At 36.5% G+C, this 10,310-nt stretch overlaps 1 protein-coding gene across 1 annotated transcript; it reads left to right on the forward strand.

The window, feature by feature from the left end:
• The first annotated feature begins 1,095 nt into the window (after positions 1-1,095).
• Positions 1,096-5,653, forward strand: LOC143212875 (NAD kinase 2, mitochondrial). Its single transcript, XM_076432137.1, has 4 exons — positions 1,096-1,532; positions 3,368-3,452; positions 4,841-5,096; positions 5,256-5,653. Exons 1-4 carry the CDS (start codon positions 1,207-1,209, stop codon positions 5,480-5,482), a joined length of 894 nt encoding a protein of 297 aa, XP_076288252.1. The 5' UTR covers positions 1,096-1,206; the 3' UTR covers positions 5,483-5,653.
• The last annotated feature ends 4,657 nt before the right edge of the window (positions 5,654-10,310 follow it).

Here is a 10,310-nt window from a genome sequence, read left to right on the forward strand (position 1 = left end):
ACCGTCGTGGGTTTATGACCTGCTCGTAAAAAAATAGAAGCATGTACGCGACGTTGACGTGCACAATAATGCATCTTTCAGTCTTGCATGATATTTAAGTAAGAAATTCATTAATTCTACTTCGAGAAAAGAAAGTGCTGAATCAGTTTTCTTTAGCACCTAACGATCCATGGAAAACAATTTTTCATATAAAGATTAAGGTTTGCTTTTTCCCAGCGTGGACTATCTAACATTGAAACACTTTTTACCTTTCAAAATCCAATGATTGATACAAGTTCCATCTGCCTTCCATGCAACTTGATGGAATAGTGATTAAAAGATGAATACAACAATTTTCTTAGGTTTTAAAAAAATCAACTTATATAGTTAATAGTTTGCTAGAACAAAATTGTTAAAATATCGATCGCCCTGCTTTACACGAGCGTCACCCATTGAGGGGGTAGTCTCGTTTCCAGGATGCAAAGATGAGGTTTTTCAGTAGTCGAAAGCGTTAGATTAAAGATCAATATTGGCTGCAATCGCCCTCAAAAGTCCTACTAGTCTTATCGAGAATCCTGTTAACTTCGAAAATCCTAGATTCCTCGAAATTCCTACATTTTCGGATTCTCGCACACCGCTACTATCTTTACGTTTACGAGGGGTAATTTGCATTATTTGGCAGCATGTAGCTGTCGCAGCTTTATAAAGATAGCTAAAAAATGTAGGAATCTCGATGTTCGGGACGGGTTGGGAAGACATCGAGACAAATAAAATAAATAACTAATAACCAAACTGCGGATCTTTATGGAAAATAAAAAATTTTCATGTGAATTCCAAAACGCAGAAGCGAAATAATAATATGTTTCTTGTTTTAATTATTTTATTAAGCTGAAACTAATACGATGATGTTTTTTTTTAATATGTCCACTGCTTTAAATTCTATGCACCAGTTTTTGTTATAAATGCATAAAATCCGCAGTCTACTAATGACTAATGAAAATAGGACTTTTGAGGGCGATTGCGCCCTCGATCGATCTTTTACCTAGCGCTTTTGAGTACTAGAAAACCCCATCCTTGCATTATCGAGAAACGAGAAGGCGCATCCCGCTCCCTTGCAATCCTGGAAACGAGACTGCCCCCTTGAGGCAGCTTCAGGGGACCATGAACACAGAGACAGAGATAAATGTCGACGAGACATGACGGTCCGTGTTCGATTGTTCCAGGATCATGGACGCGTCTAGATGCGTGAATTGGGCGGATCTGGTGATCCCGGTCGGCGGCGACGGCACGTTCCTCCTCGCGTCGAAATTAATTAGTGACAATACAAAGCCGGTGTTCGGGATCAATCCGAGTGTCTCGAGCGGAAGTAACGTTTTTACGCTCCCGTCGAGGTACACCACCGACATCGAGAGCGTGTTCGCGAAACTCCGTTCAGGAGAATACACGTTTTTGATGCGGAGTCGCATACGAACAGTAATGAATGGGGAGGGACTTTACACACGACCCTTTCACATACACGAGAAGAGTCGGATCCAAGGAGAGAGAAGAGTCGAGTGGGTGCATTATTGGAAAGTTATCCTTTCTGATCTAAGCTTGTTCTCCCCTCTGTCTGAAATCAATATGTGCATTTTTATTCGCGGCATCGCACTGCAATAGGCGACTGCACTGCGGAAATACGATCGGCACTCGCGTTTCCGCTATTCCTCCTCTCCATCGCGGTTTCAATACGTCGCTACCGTGATAATCTTTCGACACGGTTGATATCGTATTTCGATACGCCACTCTTATAAACGAATTTTTCTTCTCAACTTTTTTCGTATTTATTCAATTACTCGAAAATTTTTCGGGAAACAAGAGTTAAAGTAGAAGCAGATTTAGCTTTGTTCTGTCGATCATTGGTGACCTAAGGAATGTTATGAATAGACTGCAGATCTTTATGCATTTATGGCTTATAGAAATTTTCAAAAATTGCTGGAGTATTAAATTCAACAGAATTTAGTGCGATTTTTATTTATTTTAGATCTACAAACGCTATTACCAATGAAAATAGAATTTTATTTAGTACCACGTTCTTAAAATTCGTCTACAAAATTTGAAAATTGCATAAACATCCGCAGTCTAGTTATGAAACAATTCCTTGTTTGCAGATTGTTTAAAGCAGTACATGGCAGTGCAATGTTTAACGATTTTGAAAATACTTTAAACTTAAAGAAGATGTTAGTGTTCTCCAGGTTATGAGACTGACAACTAGACTATGGATTTTTATGCAAAATAAAAATGTTGTGCATCGATTATAAGAAATAGGAACCAAGTAAAAAATACTTTCTTTCTTGAATAATTTTAGTAAGTTGAAGATAATACATTGTGCTGTTTATAATTCCTCTTAATCTGTTTACTATTTGAAATTCTACCAACCATTTTTGTCGTGAATGCATAAAATCCTCAGTCTCTACTGATAACATTTAAAAATCATGAGAATGGGGAAGCATAAAATTTGCCGTTCCCACTGTTACTTCAACGAGACTCCTATATCACGCAGATAATGCTGATAAGAGCTGATGTCTTATTTGTATACATTAAAAGTTCTGCGAGTGGAAATTTCGCAGTTCTCCAGTGCTTCTACCTGGAATTAGGTTCTCAAATATAATGAAGTTCTAATAGCAAATAGTCTGCCTCGGGACGGCTCGTTTAACGGAGTTCTTTCTGTCGGCAATTTATCCTCTTAAGTTTTAAACAAGCAACGCATATCGCCCGTTCTACGTTTTCATAAAGACCCGTGATGCGTCTTCGTTTCATGGCTGTCCCTCTCCCCAAGTAGTTTCGAGTTATGGGGCGTTACAAGTACCTCAGTTATAACTTGCAAATTACAATGTTCGCGCACAGTTACGATTCGCGCATAAAAAAGTCGCAACTAGCCCGTTACGGTGGATCATAGTTTGGGATCATAATTTCGGAATAAAAGAAAAACAAGGAAAATCGAGAAACGATTACCCGATATATAATTGGCTTCGCTAGCAACAATAACAACGATTGCCTCGTCGATTTTTCAATTCGAGCAATATTTTTTGTGTCTGTTTTATTCGGTTAACGATATCGCTAAATTGTATCGTTAACCGCCATGGAATTTCGCAATAAACAATATCGATTACTCGTACCACTGACTCGGCTCTGTATTTTTATACGTCTGATCCGTTGATTATATTTCGTAAAAGCAATATTAATACGCGATAAAACAAATAAACTGTACATGAGAAAACGCTTGACCGTTTCGTAACAAAATATTTCTCTCTGCCTTTTCAATATTCGCCGCGCATAAATATGCATTACACTTTCAAATATTGGCAATATCTTTTATTAATGTAATTACCGTATTACATAAACATCGCAGAGCCCTGATACGATCGACCCAAAAGAAAATTGCGGACGCGCTGCAGCCCCGTCAGAGAGTTTTACCTTGGCTGGCGTTGAACGAAGTGAAGTATTTGCTAAAATTTATTCGCTGTTGGCTGTTGATCAACGCAAGTACACGTGTTCTCACTAATTGCAATTTCTTCCGAATTTCTCTCTCACCGTGTAGTAAACTAATCGTTTTAATTTGTCAATACCAAAAATCCAAGTCATTCGAACCGTTTTTAAAAAAAGGTGTTCTACTTTAACCCTCACTTTGCGTTTAGAGTGTAAACGCACTCCAGACTAATAGAAACGTACATGGAAAGGAATGCTATCTGTGACATATATTTTACACATGATTAGAAAAATGGAAATTATTCAATTTATTATTTTCGTTTATAGAGAATCTTTATATATACAATTGAAATTTTTAATCTTTTCATGCCTCATGAAAATACCGCATGGAAAAAATACCTCTTTTCATACGTCGTGAAAAAAATTTCACAGATACTTACGCAGTCAAAGTTTTTTCTTTACATTTTGCACTGAAAATTGCATGGGGTGTAATTACACTCCAATACAGGGTTAACATTAGATTATACAGTGGGTGTACAAAGTATTCGTACACCTTTTAAAAATAAATAACTTTTTAAAAATTGGACACAACAGCTTGAGCATTTTCGGGACATTAGAAGGATGAGTTTACCATGTAATGTGCATAAATAATTTTTTAAAAATTATTATTGGTTGCAATTGCGAAGAAAAAAGTAAAGATCACGATTTTTAAATTTTTTATCTGTGCCTGTAATGAAAAGGTTAAAAATCTGCGATTTAAATGAATCGCAAACCCTAAATTCAGAGCTTTTTGCATCTCACGATTTCAATGAAACTTTGTACATGTACAGAGTGGTCCATTTATCTTGAGACAGTCAATTATTACGGAAACCAGCAGAAATATGAAAAAATGTTTTATATAAAATATTATTATTTTTCGATGTAGAATACGAATATAAAATAAAAAAATATGGTTTTATATTTGAAAAGATGAAGTTGCCCTTCATCTGACCCTTAAAAGGCCATTATGGAAAAATGTGCATAGCGCCATTAAATGTGCCCCTTCATATGAAGAATATTTTATATAAAACATTTTTTCATATTCCTGCTGGTTTCCGTAATAATTGACTGTCTCAAGATAAATGGACCACCCTGTATATGTATGTATAACCTACTTAGATTGACAAAATACATATTTTAAATTTTCATTATAGCCACGGATAAAAAACTTAAAAATCGTGACCTTTCTTTTTCCTCCGTAATTGCGACCAATAACAATTTCAAAACAAATTATTTACACATTAGCTAGTAAACTAAAAAGTTATTCGTTTTAAAGAAGTGTACGAATACTGTGTACACCCGCTGTAAGTACGCAGAGAGGTAGGAGTATAACCGATAGACCGCTCGTAAAATTCAGGTATTCATGGGAGAATTTTCGGCGGCGAGGCCGATATCATTAATCATCCACGTGGAAGGCGAGGCGCATAGAGTTCGATCTTCCGGTGTATGCGTCTGCACCGGGTCAGGCTCTCGATCCTGGTACAAATCTATGAACCTCCAGCCGGCTGATACGGTGCAGAGGGTCGTCGAAATAGCCACGGGCAAGAAATTGAACATGGAGGAGACCAACGATTTATTGTACAAATACCATCGAGCTCTCATGTACCCTCCAGGTAGCTAGCTCGTCGAACATCTTTATAGACTGAAATCGGAATAACTGGACGAATGTATCGATTGAGAATTTCAATCCGGCTCAATCGAACCGATAGAAAGTGACGTACATATTATACACACAGTTCGCCGAGTAACCTTTCCTTCTTTGATTTGTGCAGAGGATACGCGGATGACGTACATGATACGGGAGCTAACCACGACTCGCTGCGTCGTAGGAAACTGTTGCCCGGAAAGACAGAAGTGTGACAAGCTAACTGTCGAATCCGGAGGTTTCGACGCTGGCTTGGTGATAGACGGAAGCATCTCGCTGCCTTTCAACGATGGCACCATCGCCTCCTTCGAGATCAGGCCCGAGCACGCCTTGAAACAAATTGTTCTAACGTGATCTTCGAAAATGTTCACAATGAGTCCCTCTTGCCGAGCTGAATCAATGGTAAAAGATCAATGCGATGAGAACTTGAACAATTAAATGTGTAAGTTATTGTTGTATTCAACCATTAAGACCTCAACAAAATTACTGTATTGTACCATAAGTTCTAACATCAAGTTTCTTTGAATTTAACCCTTTGCGGTCGGAGCTGTTTTAACTCGAAAATTAAACATTCCATCCTGCCTAGAATAATTCCATTCTGTACCATTTTTTTTCATTTTGTGGATATGAAATTGGTGTAGCACCTCCTCCAATACTTAAATGATTAGTGATTGATTAGATACCAAATTATGCACTTGATGGTACACGAGAAAATTTATACAGAATTTTAGACAGGTCTCGGTATGATACTTCGTACTTCGTACCACTTAAAAACTTAAGGTTCGTGGTTCAGTTACTCGTTTCATTGAATTCTTAATTTCTTATTTTCTGCTTTGATGTTTCTATTAGAATATTTCAATAAAGACGATGGATGGCTGAAATTTTCTTCACCGAAGTCGTCGTTTAGAGCACATTAAGATGACTACTAGATGAAACATCCCTCTACAGAAGACGCAAGACGGAAGGAAATCTCATGGAGACATATTGCTTTGAAGCCACCTGTTGTTGACGCTAGAATCTCCGGCTTATACTACCACTGCACTGCGAACGTATCTCGCAAGCTTAGCTTTTTTGCAGGATAATAATAAGATCATGAGTGTAACTGAAATTTGCAACAGAGTCCCTATGCTGGAAACGTGATATTTATTAATCTTCAAAGCATTTCTTATTTTATTGTATCTCACGCGTTCGTGTATTCTGAACAGTCGTAATCGGAATACTAATTTAATGCATTTATGACAAAGATACTAATTGTATGCATTCATGACGAAACACCTACTTTTTGCTTGGCTCCTGTCTCTTGCAACCAATGCACAGAAGTTTTACTTCGCATAAAGATCCGCAGTCCAGTGATTATAAATTTATAATCTTTTAATTTATACAAAGGAGGAAACGTTGGATTTTCGCGAATCTGTTCATTTTACAAAACTGTACGTACCGTAAATGCAAAAAGGGTCGCCCGCAATATTCGCGACCACGAGTTTCTCTCGCGGAAGTTAATCAAGAATGATTCTTCCGTGGAAGGCAGAAAATTCGAGGAAGTCTTATCACGGTGGAACAGCGGGTGCCGATGTCGATACAGCACGGTTTCTTATTTATCTCTAATGGAGAAGGCGTAGGCCGGAGTAACAAATAATTGCGCGCATTTGTTCCGAAAATGAAGGTAGTCTCGGGCGAAAAGATACGGAGGGTCTGGTGATTCGGTGGCAAAGGGCAAGCTGCTCTTTTTTCTGCAGTAACGAGGAGGGTGAGGATACCTTTCCAGCTACATTTTCCGTTTCCTTGGAAGAAGGGCAGCCACGTCCAGACTTCCATTAACCCTGTAATTTCGGTTTCGGCAGAACCGCAGACACGCCGACCTTTGAGATCAGGTGTTCATGCAACGTCGCTCTGGAAATATAAATACGCCGAGATACTCACATTTTGCAACATGAACGGGATCGAACCTCCGAAGGGATGAAAAAGTTTGCGATACGTTGACTAGTTGTCTCAATATGCTCGACATAACTCAATTTAGTTGAATATTCAATTTGATGTGGCAAATTCATTCATTTGGATGTTTACTTATTTTATAAATCAGTTTTTAAAGATTACATTTACACAGGATCAATATGTGCGATTCTTTTGTATCAACACTACATATTTTTATCATAACGTATTTACTGATTGATTATAAATAGACTGCGGATCTTTATGCAAAATAAAAATTGTCTGCATCGATTGCAAGAAATAGAAACTGAATTGAATGTCATTTCTTCCCTTAATGATTTTAACAGAGGAGCAATCAAACATTGACATCTTCGATTTTTAAAAATTTTCATTAAAATGCATAAAGATCTAATTATAATAATTGTCTTCTATAAAAAAGATTGTTCTGCACATCTCCAGAATATCTTTATGACACTGATTTTTTCGGAGCTATTGATCGGAAATGGAAAGCATAGATTAATTGAAATGATTCGAGATTGATGGTAATTAAAGGGATAGAACGGGAAATATGTCAACTAACGACGCACCCTGTATACATGTTACTGTGTGACTTCTCCTTCAGCTAAGTGCACTGTTTTCGTACTCCTCGGAGCGCAAACTGTGGGTGCTCGAGACACAGGATACTAAGTAAAGCACTCACTGCCGACAGTTTCGGGGCGAGCACGTAAAGCGCCCGTTGTAAAAGACTTGGAGAGGTGTAAAAGTCGGGCTTTATAGTACGTCCGGACTGAGTGTATCAAAGACTTTAACATTATTGAAACCGAAGAGCTAACGAAAACTTCTCGAATCGATTTATCTCTGTATCAAGGACACTGTTCCAAGAAATTGCGAAAATGCTCTTGATTTTGTAAAATGAATCTAATTATCTTACCAGCATGTTTTAACACGAGAAGTGAAGAAATTCGTTTTCAGGATTCGATGTTTAATAAAACAACTAAAAAATTTCTTCAAAAAAGAAGGTGTTGACTCAACAAGTAATTATACGAATGCTAATTAAGAAGTACAATGTTAATGTTACAGCACCGACGCACAGTGGTCCAAACGGCCGATTTAGGAGTGCAAAAGTCAAAAAACCAAACATGAAGTAGGCATTTAATACTGTTTCTTACATCAACACACATGTCTGTAGAAGCTGAAATCAACAATTTTACTTCTCAAATCAATTATTGTTAAGTGTGGCATAGGTTGAAAGTAGCAGTGTGAAAAGTACATCGATATAAAGGACATCCTTTTCACCTATTATTTTTTTGTTTGGAACATTAATATTGATTTCTAATTATAACAGCCGTGTTCAGAAGCATTAGGAAGATATGAAAAAAAATATAAAACAATTTTTCGGAAATGTTTAAATAATGTTCCTCAAGGAAGTATTAAGAAATTTATTTTTTAAGTTTGTTGTAGGAAATACTAATGATATTCGCCCGTATTCGCGTTAATTTTTGCATGAATATTAGGAATGGAATATGTAGTTTGTGGTTTCATCAAATTTATTTACAGAAAATTGCAGATTAGCAAGTTATTTTATTTTTTCTGGTACAGTTCGATGACGAGTACGCGTGGAACGAAGAGGTTTTAAGAAATTCATTTCTTAAATTAGTAGGAAATACTAACGATGCTCGCCCGTATTCGCGTTAATTTTTGCATAAATATTAGGAATGAAATATGTAGTTTATGGTTTCATCAAATTTATTTGTAGAAAAATGCAGATTAGCAAATTATTTTATTTTTTCTGGTACAGTTCGATGACGAGTACGCGTGGGACTTACATATATAATAGACGTATTATTATAATAAATAATATATAATAGACGATTAATAGACGTATTAGGCAATAATGTGCAAAGAATGCACATTATTATCATTATTATTGTTGTTGACGTAAATTTCATTTCTGAAAATTATACTTTTGTAAAAAACGAAGAATTGTGTACAAGTTTCTCTTTTCTATCACTATACATTAAAACTGGCATTATAAATTGAAATATGTTACTTCTCTGCTATATTTTAAGACAAAAAAAATATTTCAATAAACTTACGGAACTCTATTAGCCTTCTTTATACTTACCTAATGTGTATAGAATACATGTAACACAGAATTATCGATTATTAGAAGCGTTTATACTTTTGCACTCCTAAATCGGCCGTTTGGACCACTGTGCGACGTCAGTAAGTATGAAAAGAACTAGAATACAGAATTTTGTTTCAGAAAATCCGAGCGAAAGGATTAATAAAAACTTCTATCGTGTCTCTGAGAATGAAGTTAATTATAAACTTTTATAACAGTTATGCCGCCACAAAGAACAATAGGAAGTCAAGTGCTAATTAGAGTGCATGCTAAAATATGTAAGAGAGCAGCCTTATTAAACTAGATTTCTCGATCGGGGAAATTCTTTTCTCAAGTTATGTCCACACCGAAGCGACATCGAACATTTTTTACCGAATAAAAGAAGATGAAGAAGGCAACAAGAGAGAGAGAGAAGCGACAAAGAGTTGCTCGATGTGGCTTCAGTGTGAACGTAGCTTAAGAACAATGGAGATCCGCCCCAGACGAGCTCATCGAGGACGAACAAATGTACGGTCGAACAAGAACAACGGACGACATCGACCAACCTTTTGTACTACGTAATTGAACGCGCCGTCTTTTAGCAGAAACTTCTAAACTGCCGTCGTATAGATCGGACCAAGAGGGAGGAAAAGCTACAGATCCAGACGGAAATTTTGCCAGTACCAAAATGTTGCCATTTTTCATTTGAAAAAGTGCACTATGTATTCGATCAATGCTGATTGATGGAAACAAAAGAAATCGTTTCGAAAGAGGTATTGATTTTTCATATTATTCTTCTTCATTCATATTATTCTATTACGCTTCTTCACATTATTATTCATTCTATTTCTATATTCTATATTTTATATTCTTAATACTAATTCATATTATTGGCGATATACCTAAAAAGGACGTTATAGCAGGCAAAAAATGATTATTTTAACTCGCACTCCACTTTCTACATAACTGGGCACGTGGAACTTTACATCACTCCAACTAAATAAATTTTTGTTCAATGAAATAACTACTTCAATACAAAATAGATATTTACTAATGTCAACGGCACCTTTGTTTATGCTTGAAACACTAAATTGAAATTTTTAGATTGTAAATACTATATGCGATTAATTAAAAAAGTTAAAGCCGCCG

This window comes from Lasioglossum baleicum, chromosome 10 (assembly GCF_051020765.1).
Source record: "Lasioglossum baleicum chromosome 10, iyLasBale1, whole genome shotgun sequence".
Classification (NCBI taxonomy): domain Eukaryota; kingdom Metazoa; phylum Arthropoda; class Insecta; order Hymenoptera; family Halictidae; genus Lasioglossum; species Lasioglossum baleicum.